This window comes from Pogoniulus pusillus, chromosome 19 (assembly GCF_015220805.1).
Source record: "Pogoniulus pusillus isolate bPogPus1 chromosome 19, bPogPus1.pri, whole genome shotgun sequence".
NCBI lineage: Eukaryota > Metazoa > Chordata > Aves > Piciformes > Lybiidae > Pogoniulus > Pogoniulus pusillus.
Window position 1 is genome coordinate 2,284,280 of NC_087282.1, and position 18,670 is coordinate 2,302,949.

At 41.0% G+C, this 18,670-nt stretch overlaps 1 protein-coding gene across 3 annotated transcripts in view; it reads right to left on the bottom strand.

Moving 5' to 3' along the window:
- DACH2 (dachshund family transcription factor 2) overlaps positions 1–18,670 on the bottom strand; it is a 280,125-nt gene that overhangs the window by 61,227 nt on the left and 200,228 nt on the right. For all 3 annotated transcript variants that reach the window (XM_064158956.1, XM_064158954.1, XM_064158957.1), the window contains exons 4-5: positions 3,835–3,990; positions 994–1,166 (exon numbers count right to left, since the gene is read on the bottom strand). In XM_064158956.1, the coding sequence (XP_064015026.1) occupies positions 994–1,166; positions 3,835–3,990 (329 nt within the window). The remainder of the gene's footprint in view (positions 1–993; positions 1,167–3,834; positions 3,991–18,670) is intronic.

Sequence of the window (18,670 nt, forward strand, 5' to 3'; positions counted from 1 at the left end):
GTAAAATCTATAGTTTATATGAGAAAAGAAACAGGATCATTTACAAATACACGTTTAACCTTCATTTTGACAAACTGGCAGCATGTAAAATAGAATCTCAGAATGACAGGTTGGAAGGGACCTCAAGGATCATCTGGTCCAACCTTTCTATGTAATCAAAGCTTATGCAGTCTGCTGGCTGCTACAAATATTCCTCTGCTGTACTTAGGTTATGGTTTTCTCAAGAGGTGTCTGAACAGTTGAAGAGAGAGTTACATAGTAAAACGAATGGAATCTCTACTAATTTCTACCAATTCAGTGACTTCCCAAACTGGGAAGTGGACTCTCAGTAAACAATCTGAGGCAATTTTAGAGATGCTTAGGGCCAGGAAGAAGATGAGAAGAAACCCAAAGACTTCCAGAACCTCAGCAACAGAAAACTGTAATGTTTTATGCTGCTGTAATGTGACAAAAGAGATTTCTTTATTCCTTGAAAAGTATGGTGGTATCAGTAAACAGAAGAATGGAGAACAAACATGTTTTATTCATCCATAAGGAAATTCAAGAGTGGCTACCAGAGACTACACTCACTAAGGCACTGCTGATGATTTTCTGTGTTACTGACTTGTTCTGGAATTGCACTGCACTAGAGCTCCTGCTAAGGTTTATAACATTTTATTTTATGTGTAACATTAAGTTTGATTTTAAACAACATTGTAGAATAGCTTTTGAGGCTTAACAGATGCAGCACTGCCTATTCCCCTAGGCTCCAGTGAGTGTTAGTACATGTTTTTAATTACATCACAGATTGGTGGATAGAGAGAAGCATCTTAACTTCTGGACTGTACTCAGGGTATTTCCTCAGACTGAAGCACTGTCAGGCACAGCAGACCAGGTGTGCTACAGGCAGCAGAAGCTCATTGCCTCTTGGTTATCTTTCTTAAGAAAGTCCCTGTAACTGTTCTGGTTAGCCACCAAAGGCTATTTTTGCTAAGTCTCAGAAATGACTCTTACCTTTATAACAGAGGCCCCTGCCCTGGAGAGAGGACTGTGCATTTGGGCTGCTGCAGCCATGTTAGCTATCGTGTTGAGGTGGTTCATCTGATTCATTGCCATTGCAACCGAAGCGGGAGGTAGGCTGACGGGAAGCAGAGGGTGAGGCATCATCATAAAGGGCAGGTCTATCCCTGGAAGAGAGCAGGGGCAGGTTAGTTGTGTCAGTCCCTCAGTTACAACCTAACACCTGCATTTTCAGGCTCTGTATTCTACTTGAATACTGAGTAGTCAAACACAGTATCATTATGCATTAATAAGTTTGATGTTACACAAGAAAATACAACTGTCTTTGCATTCCAGAAGTGGCTGTATGGTTTGTGTCAGGGAAACAAACACACAGCTTCAAGTAACAGGGTATTAGCACAATGTATCTAATACAGCAAAAGCAGCTGCATTACACACAGCAGCAATCAAGAAAAACAACAACAGGGAATGTGCAGAATTGTTATTCCACAACTTCATCTGAAGAGAAGAAGGTTTGGACTACACATGCTGCTGAACCACTGCCCAGAAGGGCTGCAAACTCGAAGATGTAACGAGAGGGGAAAACCTGTTGCCAGAGGTTTTAATTTCAAAAAAGTCACTTTAAATTGTCCTCTGCTATGGGTATCAAACAGTTTAAGAAGCTATGAAATTCATTTGGACCAACTTGCAGATCTTGTCATTGCCAAAAAGCAGATATTGCTGCTAGCAAGAATTGGATTCTTGTGCTTCATTAGTGTCTATTTCACCACGTGCATTACTTGCATTTAGTCACACTAAATGGAAGCAAGAGCAAGACTCACTGAAGAAAAAATGGTTTCAGATTATTTTGCTCCTAAGAGCTCTTTAGAGAGACCACTTGAAGCCAGCTACTTTTAGACAGCCAAAACTATTTTTTGATAAAAACCAGAACTCTTCCTACTGGACCAAATGCCTTAGCATTTTTCTAAAGGAAATGCAGGTGACAAATTCTCTGTTAAAACAGTCAGCTACAAGTAACAAATAACATAATCATAGAGCTAGTGCTAACCACAGCCATTATTAGAGAAGCTGGGTTTTAAGTTTGGCTCTATTTGAACTCTTTGAAATGAGAAGGCCAGTGTCAGTTCTGGTCTATGAAGAACTTACAATAGGAAACACCACTGACTGAGACAGCTCATGTGAGTCCCAGACAATTTGCCTGTGGTGACAAAGAAACACCACTGCACCCACCACCAAAGGCAGAATCCTGTGTATCCTGAGCTCACACACTACTTTGGTTTTGCTGGAGCATATCATGGTCACCAACAATGCTATCTTCTGGTGCACTATACATCTTATATGATGATCCACTCCAGTATTAATTATCATAGGTAATAAGCAAAGCCCACAAACACCTCCCATGACTCTAAACCATACTGACAATCCCCTTCAGTGTTTATATCCACAAGCCTTTGTTCCCCTGCAGATCTCCCTTAACAGCCCAATAATCTTTCCTCATACTCTATAGAGTTCCAAAACTCCCAGACACCATCTGGCCACATTGAGTTGTGTGTCTACTTAAAGTCCAATTGACATGCAAACTAAATGCAAACTACAAACAGAATTTAACAGCACATCACCAGTTTTAAGACACAATCCGTCAAACATTTCAGAGGACTATGAAGAAAATATAGCCTACACTTGCAAATCATTGGACATAATGTCTGACATCCAATAAACCCTTTCATAGCCTATAGAAATTTGCCTACTACGAAATCTACTGGAAAATACCTTTAAAATTTCCCTTAAGAGCAAAGAACACCAATATCCCCTGTAGAGGAGACATAAAAACCTGCTGAATTATGCAACAATAAAAAATGAAAGGAAAGTGGCAGTGAATGTGAATTCTAGGATCTGGTGATTCCTTACTACCAACACTGAACCCAAAATGCTCAGGTCCAGACCTTTCAATGCACAAAGAAGGAGTCACGTCGATGGCTTTGATTTGTTCAAGTCCAGGGCCCTACATAGGCAGCAAGGAATTATCTGTTCATAAAACTGTGTAAGGAGCCAGAAATGTCGTTCACTCACTAAAACTAACACCAAACATCAGCTTTCCAAATTTTGAGGATGGAGAACTTAAACAAATAGCAGCAATTCAGAAATAGTGAGATTTTAATTCTCCATCCACCATCATCTGTTAGAACTAACTTCACTCCTCACTAGTTTTTAACATATAAATCTTACACATCTTTGTTTGGAATAATTTTCCCTTCCCTTCCTTCCCTCTTTGGGTGCAAAGGAGAAGGGAAACTGCTGCCTTCACATCTGCTCCCTTTCTAAGAAAGGAAAAGAGATGGGCTTGAAGGCAGCTTTAAGTTCCAAATCCAGACTTCCTCTGTGTTATTTTAATCCAGTTGCTTTGAATAGCTGGGTCCAGTAGATGACCTTGCCCACACTTGGCAGAACAAGGCAGAGGGACTGCTTCTGCTCACTTTTAAGCAGGCATTTTGAATTTATTCCTGACTCTCATTATTTTTGGTTAGTAGTCAGCATGCTCCACTGGAAGGGAATTTTCTCACATAAAATGTTAACTTTATGGCTATTTTTCCCTTCGGCCGAAGCCATGGAAATGTCAGTCAGGGACTGACAGTCCCTAGCCCAGCACTGGGTGACTACTCAAAGAGGATGGCTGTGTCCCAGGGGGTAGCCTGGAGATGCTGCGCAAGTGCAGCGGCAAAAGGAGGCCTGACCCTGTCCATTTCCTCATCTCCAGGAGGCTGGGAAGGAGCACAAGCCCAGCCTCCAAGCAGGGCTCCAAGCCCTTCTCTACCCCTGTAAGAGCACAGTACATACTGTTGGTGAGCAGGTGATTCTGCTGCAGAGGACTGAGTGGGTGTGCACTTCCAAGGCCTGTCTGCCCTGACAGTGTAGGATGACCAATGCTGTGCTGTGATCCTGTTGTAATGGGAGACTGAAGCTTGTCTTTATCCCAGGATGACTCACTCCCACCTGCAAAAGAGGGTACAAACAATCCATAAATGCAGGTACTTTTCCTTAAAAGACAGTGTGCTTGGCTAGCAATGAGCAATGGCTAAGCACCAAGCACAAACACAGCACTCGAAACCTGAAGTTCAAAAAAGTAAATTCATAAAATATGCATCAGGCAAAAAAAGTATCAGAAACTTTCAGCATCACCTACCTTCATAAGGCCAGTCTATGGAGAGAGGAAAAGCTGTATGGTTAAGGATAAAATCATCCAAGCAAATATCAGTCACAAAGTAAGGCAGAAAGGGACCATAGGAGAGACACTGAAGCCCAGTCCTGTGCTGTCACAATGAATGGGGCCACTCAAGCCCTGCCAGAGACTAATGGCTGTCCTGGGGCTCATCAGGGCTCTCACCACTGGTAATCCCACTGGAGAGTTGCTCCCTCCAACACTCGCTAGCATTCCAGCTTCAATTCAGTCCTAAACGGGTTCAAACAGTTTACCCTGCTCCTGTAATATCTTTGAGCTTAAACAGCTTTCCCTCTGCTGCTGGGTTTGGTCCTGGGGATGTCCTAAGTGAAAGGCTTCATTAAGATAAAAAGGCAGGCACTAGGCTGGGTTTGGAAAACACCAGCAGTATTCAAGAATTTAATTTCAAAGAGTCCAGATACAGTCTATGTGAGGCATTTACTGCCTAGGGGAAGCCAAGGCACAGCAAACTAAGCACTCAGGTGCTGGGTCTAGATAGCTGTTTGGTTTCCTGAAGAGACAGTGTTCTGCAGCAGTTTTCTCCAGGATTCCACTTACACGCTTGAATAACAAGATCCTTTTAGACAGCAGTTAAGTAGACCATGGCAGTGAATACTGATCCACATCTGGTCCACAAAAAAAACCCCAGCTTAAAAAAGAGTGAGCATTTGTAAAGAGGCATTTGCAGTATGCTGCCTTCACAGGTACACCTCACATTTCCACTCAGATTACACATTCTTATACTGATCTGTAACTGCAGTAGAGGCTCTTTTGAATTTATGAATAAGAATTTCAACTAGAGCAAGTGAAGATATCACTGTGATGCAGCAAAGGCAGCAAGCAAAAAAACCAACCCATTTTAATTGAACATGAAAGTAAGAGAAAACTCCATTCTTGATGTAGCTAATAAACATGATTAATTCAGCTAAATGAAAAAGTTTGAAAGGTCGGCAACTGAGGAAAAAGGAAACCACTCCATCATTTTAGCACCACGTCCAAGTATGAATTACCTTCTTGCAAAAGATCTGCAATTTGTAAAATGATGAGTAATACACTGACAAAAAAAGACGCACCAGAAGAGGCCATGTGATAGAATAGAGCAGTGCAGAAGAGAGAACTAGAATCATAGAATCAACTAGGTTGGAAGAGACCTCCAAGATCATCCAGTCCAACCTAGCACCCAGCCCTGTCCAGTCAACCAGACCATGGCACTAAGTGCCTCATCCAGGCTTTTCTTGAACACCTCCAGGGACGGTGACTCCACCACCTCCCTGGGCAGCCCATTCCAACTACCAGAGTTAAGGCTGTGTTAGCATCTGTGCTAAATGCAGGGTATAGCAACTTCTTCAAACAACATTTGATACTGCACAAAGAAGCTGTTGGTTCTGACTCCTGTGAAACAGAGCTGGTATTATTTTGCTCAAATACTTACCAACTTAAACATGTCATTAAAAAAAGGATTTTCTGAGGATATGTTTAGCCTTTGATTTTATTGAGTTTTATTTCTCTCCATATGCTTTTTTCAGTGCATTGAAGTTTCACATTTACACTTCACTCTTCCTCTAGAAACACACAGAATATTTACCTCAGTGTGATTTTTTTCACTTAGAAGCAGATTTTGCAGACTTAAGCTCAGGTATCAGGGCAGTGGCCACAAAAGACACCTGTGCACAAGACAGTTTACTGGAGATCTTCTGAATGAAAACAAAAAGCTGCACTCTTCATCCGGCTGTCTCTCTCATCCCATTTGCTTCTCTCTAGTACCTCCAACCCCAGGCACAGATGGTCTAAATTTTTAATTCATTTATTTATTTCTGGAAGTTCCTCTTGTCTTTCCAAAGCCTCATGCATCTACCCACCATACTTCTGTGGCCCTACCAGCTTTCTGTGCCCAGCTTCACAAGGTTGTACGTTCCAGAGTGAAGTACAATTAGTCCTCTTTCACAGGTGGAGAAGTGCACTGCACAGAAAAGCGACTTAAGGAAACCACCATGGCACAGCAAACTGAATTGGAATGATGGTGCACAATCCAAATCACTGAACCAGTTTTTCTTACAGATGGAGACAATAATAACTTCTTTCCCTGCAAATTCCACTTGTAAATCTGCTCCAGTATTCAGTGCCAGCAACAGAAGAATAAATTGCAACACACTTATCTCTACAGACCATTCCTGTATTCTTATGTTCTCTATCACTTCCCCTTAAGAAAAGGAAAAATTACTGTTGAGTGTGTGATGTATAATAAAAGTGCATGGTAAATGAAATGTATCCTGCAGACTACAGAGATAAGAGCTTCACCACTTCACCTGGACTGCACAATCCATGTAGTAGCAAGTCTCTTAAAATGAAAACGATGAGAACTTCTTCTTACCTAGAACTCTTCAGTTGTGACATGTTTTACAAGGCCTGTATGATGCTCACCAGCCTACAAGTGGGAAAGCTGAGGTGCAGATTATGAAGCAACTTCCTCCACATTGCCTGGTACACCAGTTGTGGAAGCAGAGGAGAAGTCTGGGCTCACAGGTCCTACTCCTGTGCTCTACAGCACAGACATACACATTCATCCTGCCCACAGTCCCTTTGCATAGCTAAAACTTAATTGCTTCAAGAGAAAACCTGCATCCTTCCCTGCTGTATCAACCCCCACATACTAAGACAAGTTTAGGTGTCAAGAGTAACCAGAACTAGAGTCACATTCTAAATCAGCTCTGTGAAATGCAGACCTGTGGTAATATTCTCATGCCATTTTCTGTTAAAAGTTCATTTCTGAGTGTGCCTGTTTTCTTATTGAGTAATGCTGTTGTCAGCACCTTGTATAAGCAAGTACATACTTCACACGCACACATATATCTCTCAATGCTATCTTCTAATTGTTATGGTAACAAGGAAGTGAATACATCTATAAAAAGTAGCTCCTCCTTAATACTTCCTGTTTAGGTTTAGCCATAATTGTCCAGATTTTTGTTCATTGCCATTTTTTGTCCAAATTGGTGTGTCAGTAAGGCAAAGATGTCATGCTTTGATTCTAAATCTTTAGTAGGAAGAGCTTCCAGATGAAACTAAAAAGGAAACTTTATGAGTCACACAATACACAACTAAGAAATTAATTCATGGGAGGGTTTTTTTTTTTTCATTATACTAAAGAAAATGTTTGGCCTTTGAAGGAATTTGTCTTAGGAAAAAACAATTTCTTTGTCCACAGTAAGCTGGTGAAGATTTTCACTCTTTTTTAATATAGAAGATAAGGAGTCTAAAATTAGGCAATGATCTGCACCTGCTGTACATAGTGAGATGGGCTTCAAGTAATTTAGGTGTGCATGAAGAAGCAAAAAGAGGAAAACTATATGGGAAAAAAACAAAGATACATCACTATGGAAAATGACAACAGAAAAGAGCAACACGATTGACTTGATGCCTAGATTATGAAGGGAAAGAGAGCTATTTATTTTAAATGGGAGAGAATACTTCCTCTTAATTAGTACCTTGATTCTTAAGCATCACAGAAATATTATTAGAGCATGCAGAAGTCTGTTGATTTGCCAGAATGCCAATACACCATTTATAGGCTTGACAAAAAGCTTTACATTTAACACTATTATCCCACTACCCATATGACCTTCTCTCCAGCAGATAAAACTAAAGGACAGAAAGGTAATTTTTCCTTATCTTGTTTGCATTCTAGTCAATCTTGTCCCAGAACAGATTGTACTCAGCACCAAAAAAGGGCAAGAGAAACAAGAACCTCCATCTTCCAAAGCTCCTGATGCTTGTCAGAAGCTAGCACAGAGCCTGCGGTTTCCTTCACACCACCACACCGAAGTGGGAAGAAAAAGGCAGAGCTATTAGCTGACCATAAGTGACTGCAGAATGCACTGACTGCCCAGCAGCAGCAGATATTTCTTTCTACCACCCAACCCAGGCAAACGTGTTGTGTAGAGGTCTGCTTCCAGCTTTGCAGCTGAAGGCACAACGGGGACTGTCCTGGCTGCCTGCACTGTACAGATGCCTGTGCAGAAATGCAACGCAGCTATCAAAGAGCACAGACCAAGACAGACAGGACACTACACGTGTAGTAAGAGAAAGAATTACTTACCATATGCTTAGTTACTGAAGTGTGGTATTTACCAATCTAACCAGGTTACTTGAGAGAAGCACTTTCTGCATGAATTGCACTTAGATTCAACTAAGCACAGGCAAAGAAACGCCAGCCTATTCACCTCACCATGACAATGCAGGCAGAGGTGAGCTTTCCCTCAGAGCCATTTCCAGCCAAGTGGCCAAATTCTGCATGTATCTGTTCCCAAGCCCCTGTGAACAGCAAAGCCAGATGTACATGGAGTTAAACCACAGCTAACACAGACAAACAGGGAAAATCAGGCAATGCAATACATACCCATGCTGCTGCTGCTGCACACTGTACTCACAGAGTCACTGCAAGGTGATTTACAATCACGCACACATCTGCAAGCAAAGTGCCTCTGTTTAACTTTCATTTTGTTTAGCTGAAGGAAATGTAAGTGATAAGCTCAGCTTAATTTCTCTGAAAATGCTGCTGCTCACCTGAGTTTAGTGATTTCACAAGGTAACACTCCAAGCTACCTGTCTTCCAGTAACAAACCTCTCAGTGCATTTGTGCTTTTCAAAATGAGAGCCCCAAAACTTTCTCTGACGAAGATATATTTGTGATGATCAAATTAGTGTCTTGTTTTTCAGTACTGAAAGACCTCCAGAAAGTAATCAAAGTTCAATTTGGTGACAGTTTCTTTTCATTTGGTTTCCAATTCATTTTATCAGCCTTAAAACTCTCTGGTCTATCTAAATGAAATCCACTCTGTCAGGGGTACCTCTGAATTGAACAAGCACACCGCTTCAATCTATGTCTCTCGACTTGCTTTTTGTTGTGATACTGTTCTGAAAAATGGAACTCAAATTGTTAAAAGCAATACCATCTTCAATGTCCAATTTTATTCCAGAATTATTGTAAAACACATTTGTCATGCAGTTGGGCAGACTAAGCCTAACAGCTGTAAAGAAAAAAGGATTCACAGCATTGCTATTTCAGCACTGAGAGTTTCATGGAGTCATAGAATGGTTTGGTTTGAGAAGGAACTGTAAAGATCATCTAGTCCAGCCCCCCCTGCAGTCAGCAGGGGCAAAATCAACCAGTGACCAAAATTTAATTACTGATACCATCTTTTGACCTTAATAATGGAAATTCAAAGCATTTACCACCTCTGACTTTTAAGTGGCCTTTGAAAGGTTTTGGTTCCTCTAGAAGCCCAGTACACCTAAATCAACAGAGCTGATGTGCCAGCACTCTGAGCCCCCACGTTTCTGGGTGTCCCAGACTATTTGCTTTTATCAATATCCCAATCTTGCCTTGATACTATGGGAATAGCTGCTGCTTTGGCTACACAGAATATTCTCTGCTGAAAACACTTCAACCTGCAATCTTATGGCAACTCTTTCCATGGTATTAGCATTTAGATGTCTGGATCAGGATTACGAGCCATTTCACCTCAATTCTGTCCTTTGTGCTGGCAGTTGATGATATTGTTCATGGAGACCACACTTGAGTGACACTTTCTGTGGTCTTCTATTAATCCCAGATAAACTTATTCTAAAATGGGAGAGTTTTAATCAGCCCCCCCAAACAGGACACCCGCCTGAAAAATCAAACTGGAAATCTGCAGTGCATTTAAAGCCTTAGTGCTCTGATTTCCTTAGCTGTGTATATTCACCTAGACCAACTCCTGGATTGTGCCCTACAAGAAAGCCATGAAAGTATGTAGGGTTAGATATTAAAACTCAAGAAATCCAGTGATGGTTTTACTGGGCTACTTCCAAAAGCTTATCAAGTGGTTCAGCAGATGTAATTACTGCTTAGCCCTGCCAAAGCTTTGAAATGTGCCCATTAATTCAGCAATTCCCAATCTGTCCATCAGTCAGTCATACTTAAAAAATATGTCTGTCACAACTTAGGTGAAGTAATCTGTTGATAATTGTACAATAAGAAGGCATCTGAAATCTGAATGTAATTTCTAAACTTTTTGAAAAGTCTTAATGACAGCAAAATCAAAGTTTATTTCACAGCAAACAGGATACTGAAGATAACTGGGAATATGTCAGAATATTTGATGCCAATTTAATTAAGAACAATTAATTCCAGGATGATACTTTTTTCAGGAGATAAAAGCAGAGACATGCTATTTATTTAGGGATCAAATTATCCCTCCCAAACTGTCAATTGCTTCCTTTAAAATGAACAAAGAAAAAGAATTAAGGTGGTAAATCCAATGTGTTCTGAAGTTCACAAATTGTGAGTGATGATTATAGTGCTAAAGCACAAGCCCTGGGAAGTCTCCTTATTGCCAGCTACCTTGGAAAGTCAGACTGTCCTACAATGGGGGCCTTCCCAGGCAAAAAGAAATCTCACAGCTACAATCAGGCACTCGGTGTCAAGCACTCATTAACAGGGTAAAACCTCTCCTCTGGGCCGTTCATCCCTTCCAATGACAGGCACAGAAATGCTGACGATTACTAAAACACACCAGGGTGTTTTCTCCTGCTCTCTAAGACCAGTGTAGTGGAGCTACTGGCTGCAGACACAAAACCATTTCAGCAAAACAGCCTCTCCTGGGTAGCTGCTGAAGTATGGCCTTCTCCTTGAGGATCTGACATTGGAAAATGGGAGAAATGTTGCAAATAAAAAGATGAAGAGTAAATAAGGAAAACACAATATGAGGTAAGGGTCTAGTTTGATAAAACCAGAAACTGCTCTAAGAAGCAGTATCTTCAATGAAACTCAAAATGCCAAGCATACCTCAAACAGGTCGCCTGATTCAACTTGTACCACCACAGCACACCACTAAAGCTGGATTTAGCGTGATGAAGCATCACATTTACAGAAAGTTAGATAAATATGCTGATTTTCATTAAAAAGCACCAATATCTGAAAGCACTTCTCACAGCTAGCTATCTGTACCACTCCCCTCTTTTCTTTTGCTGATGTAGTCATGCATAAATATTAGTCAAAACAAGTAGCTTCTGGGCTAGGAAGGTGACATGCTGAAGAAAAGCTCAGGTAATTAATAAATGAATCCTTTGCTTCTTTATTACCTGATAGTTAACCATGTGATAATGAAAGGGGGGGTGTCTGGGAAAAGCCTGTAATCTTCACATCAATAGTTAGGTATTTATGACCCCTAAATGGCAATTAGCCATGATATTTCAGAAGGGAGGGGCAATGCAACTAAAGGAGTAACATCTCCCAGAGTAACTGCACACAGCTAGCTACAGCCCAGACAGCCTAACACCTTGGCTCTAAAAAAGACCAAAAGCAAACACACACCAGAGTTTAAAACCAGAGGAAACACAGAGTGACAACTTCCCAGAATACTCTCCAACAACTTATGCATTAGGAACTTCCTGAAACAGAGATCTTCTTCCATTTCATAGCCTCTAATTGATTTTTCTTCCATTCAATTCTCTTCCATTAAATTTTTGCACCTACAATATCCTGTAGCAAGGTATTCCACAGCTTGGAGATGCACTGAATGGATAGCTACTTCTTTGTATTTGCAAGTGTGACTTGAAGGCTTAACTTGGCATTTGCTGCCTTCCTCTGACTTCTTCTGGTTCTTATAGTTGATTTAATAATGCATCCTTGTTCAGTTTTTTCTATACAATGTGTAGTATCAGAATTAGAGAGACTTAAAGTCTCCATTTCCTTTTGGAAAAGCATCTGCAATCCCTTTCCTGAGAGATAATAAATGACCTCCACTGTTGTAGGAAGCTCAGCAAGCTTGAGCTAGTGAGCAGTCAAAGTACCTTTGCTTTCCTACTGGAGAGCTGGGTCAGACACAGCCCTGCTCCTGACAGCTTACAGAACCTGCCTTTGACAAAAGAAGGCTTACAAATATCCGCAGAGATTGTTATTTCAAGGACACTATGCTGGTGAGGGAGAACAGCCTGTAAACACTCAGTGCTATTCTGAAATGTAACCACAGGATTCTGGTCCATCCTTGCAAACCTGATCTGCTCCCTTCTGCACTCCAAACTGCTACTGCTAACATTTTCAGCAATAAACGTGTGACTTCATTGCTATCTATTTTTCCAGGCAAAGATAAGAGGACTGCCTTAGAACATGGTATCTCTGGCTTAGAACTGCCAACAACAACAATACCCATTTTCTACTGTAAGCCCAAAGTCTGTCTCCAGGAACATGTGCATTTCGCAGAGAGAAAGAAGGTCAATGTTTTGGTCCATCATGTTTTTATTACTGTTGATGATGCACAAGCCAGAAATAAAAACAGCTTAACTTTCAGATCTTGAACAGAGTCTGCAGGGCTGTCTGCCAGAAAGCACAAAACATGCATCCTGCTAAACTCAACGACTGCAGCCAGAAACAAGGAACTAAGATTCATACTTCAGTGGTGATTATCACTGACACCTTCACTCATCACAGACTAAGGGGGGGGGGGGGGTGTGGGGGGGGGTGGGGTGTGGCAGGGGTGTTTTGCTGGGGGGTTGGTTATTTGTTTGGTTTTTAAATGACTTAGTATTCTCCACTATTTAACAACCCCTGAGATAGCTGTACTGTGTATTCTTACTGTGACTATAACTAGTCAGATAGCTTAGTCTGATTTTGAGATGCTTTGAGAACATCTTTACACCCACAGGTAATGCTGCACTACAAAATCAGACCATTTCAGTTTCAACAACTTCTCATTTACTACTTCTTTGAGATCATTATTCTGTACAGTTCAAGTTACAGCTTGTAATCTTCTAAGTTAATTTGTAGTGATATAAATTATGTCGTTATAGCAGTTTCAAAACCTCCCAATGCTGAAAGAACTCTGTGTAATACCAAGTAATGTCTTGAAAGGATTAAATCCAGAGTGTGGCACTTCACACACACACATTTGGACAACCTTCCAAACAGCTGCAACTCAGAGCATCCACACAGAACTAAAGGATAGTGGAGATTTTACTAGCAAAGGGAAGGCTGCAAAAGGATGCCTAATAAGACTTTAAAAGTGAAGCTGAATGACTGCAGAAGCTCTCCACTTGGAGTTCCTGTGCTAAGCCCCTGTTTCCAAGAAGGATCAGTAAGTGCAGATGCTCACACAGCTCCAACAAGCTATGCCCGTGTGGGGAACACAAGCAAGGTATAAACTCATCCCAGAGATACACCATTTTGATGCCTGTCATTTGATTCCTTGTGCTAAGTTATTACTGAGTTCCAGAAAGTCTAGAATACTGCCAGAACCAGAAGAGCCTGTGAGCAATCCTAATTCACATGAAAGGCCTGCAGTGAAATCTCCTCTGTTCCATTTAATGCCAGCCTAAAAATAACACAGAGGGTGGGAAATGCTGGAACTGTATCAGCTGCCAATTCCATACTTCCTTAAAATTGGTTTCCTTTTTGCTCACAGTTGCATCTATACCTGCCTGAGCACTTGGACACCTTGTGCATTCAATCTTTGATTTTCTGATTCTTTTTCTAACTCAGCAAACCTAGTCACTAGGTGCTCATATCTAATCTCTAGTACAGTTCTCCTCAATGAGTACTAGCAGGAGCTTTGCATTAGCTTCTCTAAGGAGCAGGATCAAACCCCTAGATAAGACCAACAGTGTCAAAGAAACTACTTAAGAAAATACATCCCGAATTTGGTATTGTGCGAGGGATAGTCTATAACCTCAACTTAATATTTCTTTCTGTGGTATATGAAACCATGAATAATATCACCAGAACAAACATTATTAAAATGTTGATATCAGTAGCAGATAAAGTGAAAATATTTCTTAGGAAGAAAAGAAGTGCGAGGCTTCAGCAACAAAATAACAACAGTAGAGTGCCAAGCGGAACTTAACTAAGCTTGAGGCTTTGGACAGGATTCATTTCTGCTTGTGCTCTAAGTATGTACCACCTTGATTATCATCTAAAAAAATATTGACAGCTTGCCTTCTCATACCAATGCCTAGGAACAAATTCCAAATGTTTTGTCACATTTCTTGTGAGCAATGCCATCTGCCAGAGGTGGCATTTCATGGCTGTTTACCCTGACTCCCTCCAAGAATTCATCTGCCACTAGCTAATGCTGCCTGAATAAAGGGGATTAAGACTCCGATGCAACAGAGACTATTGATAATTTGGTATAATTGGGAAGAAATGAAGATAAATGAGGTTGAGGATGGAGAGGCAATTAGTTGAGCTGCCTGTACAGCTGTGTTCTCGGCCTAGCTCCCCTGGCCTTTTCTTTGGTGAGGTGTGTGCAAATTAAACATAATGACAAATACACTCTTCCCAAAGCTCTTTAGTTTGGGAAGCTTGAAGATATGATTTTCACATCTGAGATTCTAGGCAGTATTCAGTATAAAAAAAAACAAAAACAGGAAAGAAAGGGAAAGAGATTGTTTTAAAGAGCACTGCACTCTGCAAGAGCACATCCATGGCACAGTATCCGACATCACAAGCTCTTGTGTGGCAGTGGGGCTGGCTTTGTGGGTTTAACTGAAAGGATGAAGGCTGATTCTGCCTCCCACAGGGAACCTTGATTGTTCCAGAGCTCTGGATGTTTTTGGTATCCATAGCTGGTGCCTCAGTCTGTATCCATGTAACTGATCAGACAACAACCCCAGAGTATAATTCCCTTAAAATATGGATTCTTAAGTCCAGGCCCAGGTTTTGCAGCCAGGCCTCCACTTTTCAAATTGAACAAGCATTTAAAAATATTAGTCAAAAAATCTTGAGTGAAATAACATAAACATTTCATGAAAGACCTTAGCGGTGATGGATTTTTAGTTACACATCTAATAGAGACAGCTACCCAGAATGAGCCTTATTTCTAGGCTGTACTATTTAGGTGAGGCCAAGTAATCAAGTCTGAACACCTCCAAAAGTATTTAAATCCAAAGTGAACATGGTCAGACTGCTAAGCTCCCCATCAGAATGCACAGATGTGCTGATGTGTAGCTCTTGTTTTGCATACACTGAGATACATTCATGGATGTGCACACAGTTTAATGTGACCATACAAAACCCACCTTTGCCAGGAGAAATGCCATTCTTTCAGATAAGATGCTAACAATGTCACAAATGTCAAAGAATCTAAGATCCCTCTTAGAAAGGAAGCAAATATTTAGAGAGGCAGCTTTGGTTTACAGACATGTTCCCTGACTACTCACCATGTGTATTTTCTGCTTTCATGTACAAGTGATTCTCTCTGAAGTTTTAAAGTCCTCATAAAACTGCTCTTTTTCCTGCATCCATATTGACTCCAGCTATTGAAAGAATATTTTTGGCTTGCTTTAAAAATGTTCCTTAGATAAAGACGATGCTCTTGTGCATAGAAAGGATTTGGGTAACTTTTGGAAGAAAAATGTGAAATGTTCTAAGGAAGAACAACTTAACAGATGTGTTTTGTAATGTGAATTTTCGGCAGAGTTGCTTCCCAGGGTAGAGTGTGGTTCCTTGGTACATTTTCAAAGCTGAAAGTGCTCAAAACGATCCCTTTCCAGACTCGGAGGACTTTGTCAAAGTACAACCTCTCCTCCTCACGTTCTGCATTTGCAAAGCTTTTCTCAGTCTCAACACTGCACTCTTCCCCCACTCCCCAGAGATCAACCAAAATTTCAGATTAGCCCTGTCTAATGTACTTTCCCATTTTGGAGTAGATACCTAGAAAAGACAAAAACCACTTCACCTTCTATGAGGCAAACTTGAAAAGAGGGAGAAAAAGAATTACAGCTTACACTTAAATTTAGATATACCTTGTTTTGCCTTACTGAAGCTGAAAATTTAGCTGAGGTAAACCTTTATACAACAAAAGTTTTTGACACATAGCTCAGTAGAGGGCACTTTTTATTAGCCTGCAATATTCAAATGGCATATATTACACCTCTGGTCTTTTACTGAAATCCTTCTCTCATTAACATTGTAAATGAGTACCAATTCTTTGCTGTCCATCTCCTGGCTTGACACCTTATCAAAGTATTCCAAGTTAATCTTTAATCTTGTGACTGAGTGTGTACAGTGCACACATTAACTAAGCCCCACTGAGCAAGGCTTTGGCTTTCCACTGGGAACAAATGCCCATGTCCTGGCTGCAGAGGCAGCCACAGCTCCCTCCGGCTCTGCCCTGCTTTCTCACACCTGCACCACAGCTGTACACACTTACCAACACTCATGTTGGCAGCCTCCATCCTCCTGGGATCACACAGGGTTGAGTGCTCTCAAACAAAGCCAAAATACACGTCTCTGTGGGTGCTCCTGACGTGTGTCAACATTGCTGCAGTCAACAATGCCCAGTCCAGCACTTGCCTTTCATTTAGCATTTGAGAAACGCGTGGCCCTTGTCCCTCACTGCCAACGGCAGCACTGCCTGCTCCATGGAGAACAACTGCTGGCTGAGGGCCACACACTGCGGCCAGGCAGGGGGGGAAAGGCTGTGGCAGAAACCACAGCGCCATGGGGAGACCCATTCTGGGTCCATTCTGGATGGTGACCTACTCAAGCACAGGAAAAAGGAGAAAAAGGATCAGAGCTGTTCCCTAGCTCAATAGGTTGCTGTACACAGAAAGGAGCACTTCCATGACCTAGAACATAGTAAACGATAGCTTCTGAGTGAGCAGGCTAGAAAACAAAGAAGACAAAGTGACAGAAGTAAACACAAGATATTTTCTTGCCCTGGCGTGAATAGGACAAAGGCAGAACTGCAAATGAAACACTGTTTTCCATATCCATCTTGCTTTGATTTCCCAATCCCACATTAAAATATTTCTGTAAGTCCCTCTTCTTTTTTCCTCTATCTCATGCAGCCCTTCCCCAGAGATGGTTGCTAATTCTCTTCACACCAAAATCCAATCCCCAAACCATAAAATGTGGCAGACTCAGGGTGACTGCAAGGCTTAAGGTCAAGCTAAGAAAACAGAGTGTTTCTGTAGAACCTCTTCTCACTGTTTTCCAAAGCCTCTGTGCTTACAGACGTATTAGGAGGCTAAAAATGAGTTCTGCTCTACCTCTTCTCGATTCTGAAACTCGAGACACAGCCAATTTCAGTACAGAAGCATACAACAAACAGCAGCTCTTTGACTGCTATAGTTTTCATTTATCTGTGCCCTACTTTCAAATGACTGCTCATTTTCCCATTTAATAATGGTACCTACAGCAGCATAATGTAAGATTTCTAAAGACAAAACAGTAACATTATTATAAATGCTACTGTGATTTCTCAAAAGCAACCTTGGAAAGCAAAAGAAGTAACTGGAGAAGTGTTTGTGCAAGCCACTAAGCCATTAAAATGTTCACAAAATTACTTCTTTGCCCCACTTCAGGTAAGCTTTTTAGAAGTGGTGTTGGAATGGTACCTATCTGAAAAACTACATGTAGGAAATAGCTGCCAATGCTGTTACAGTGCCATCTGAAAATACATGGTGTTCTGAATGGAAAACAAGTTTTCCCTCAAAAAACACTACCCCAGTCCACGAAGTTGAGTCAAAAAGATGCAATTCATGGCTTTAGTATGAGGAATTTGCATAAAGAAAGCCAGCACACAGCTCTAGCTGATGATTGAGGATAACAGCCATGGATTTCGACCGATTTTCAGAGCTCCCTGGTATATGCTGAGAACAACAATATCAAAAGGGTCCTCTCTCCAGCACTGCTGGTGTCAAGGTTAATGAGCTAAAACTTGTTAAATTGATATTACCAAACTAATGACTTTTTTATAGTATACTGGATGGATTTTAGCAGACAGGCTAATGTGGAACACTGCTAGTCTTAATTGAATTAGAAGTTGCTGCATGCAGACAATTAAGATGACCAGAAATGGAGGAGCTGCGAGGAAGTTGTCTGTCTGGACACACCCGCATTGAAAGCACAGGTTTCTTGGGAAAGAAATCAGTCTCCATGACAGCTTCAGGACAAACCTGGACTGGAATCAGCAGGTTCCAGCTGAACAGAGCTGCCATTTCAAAGTGCTGCTTTTGGAATTTTACAAATGGTATGAACTTCTTTTAAAATGTTTTCCTAGCAACCATACCATGCATTGGGTGGACTTGGTCCCTGCAGGGTTAATGGTTGGACTCAACAAGGTCCCATGAGTCTATGATTCATAGATTAAGACGGAAGGGAAATAAATGCCTGGAGTCTACATCCAAAATAGATGAACAAACAGCAGGGGAAAAAAAAAGGCTATTTAATGAATCATATTAAAAGGGAAGAAGCTTATGAAACATAAATAGCATTTGTAGATGATTAAATTTTGAAGGTGAGATGTTGTAGAAGTGCACCAACCATTTATTTTAGTGCCATAACTGCACCTAATAAATAAAATACTGTTTTTTAATCCAAACTGAAGATTCACTGCTATCCTATGACTTGGATTTTCCTTTTACATAGTAGGGGCAGGGTTTAGGCTGTAATTATTCAAGGCAGTTTCAAAGAAAGAA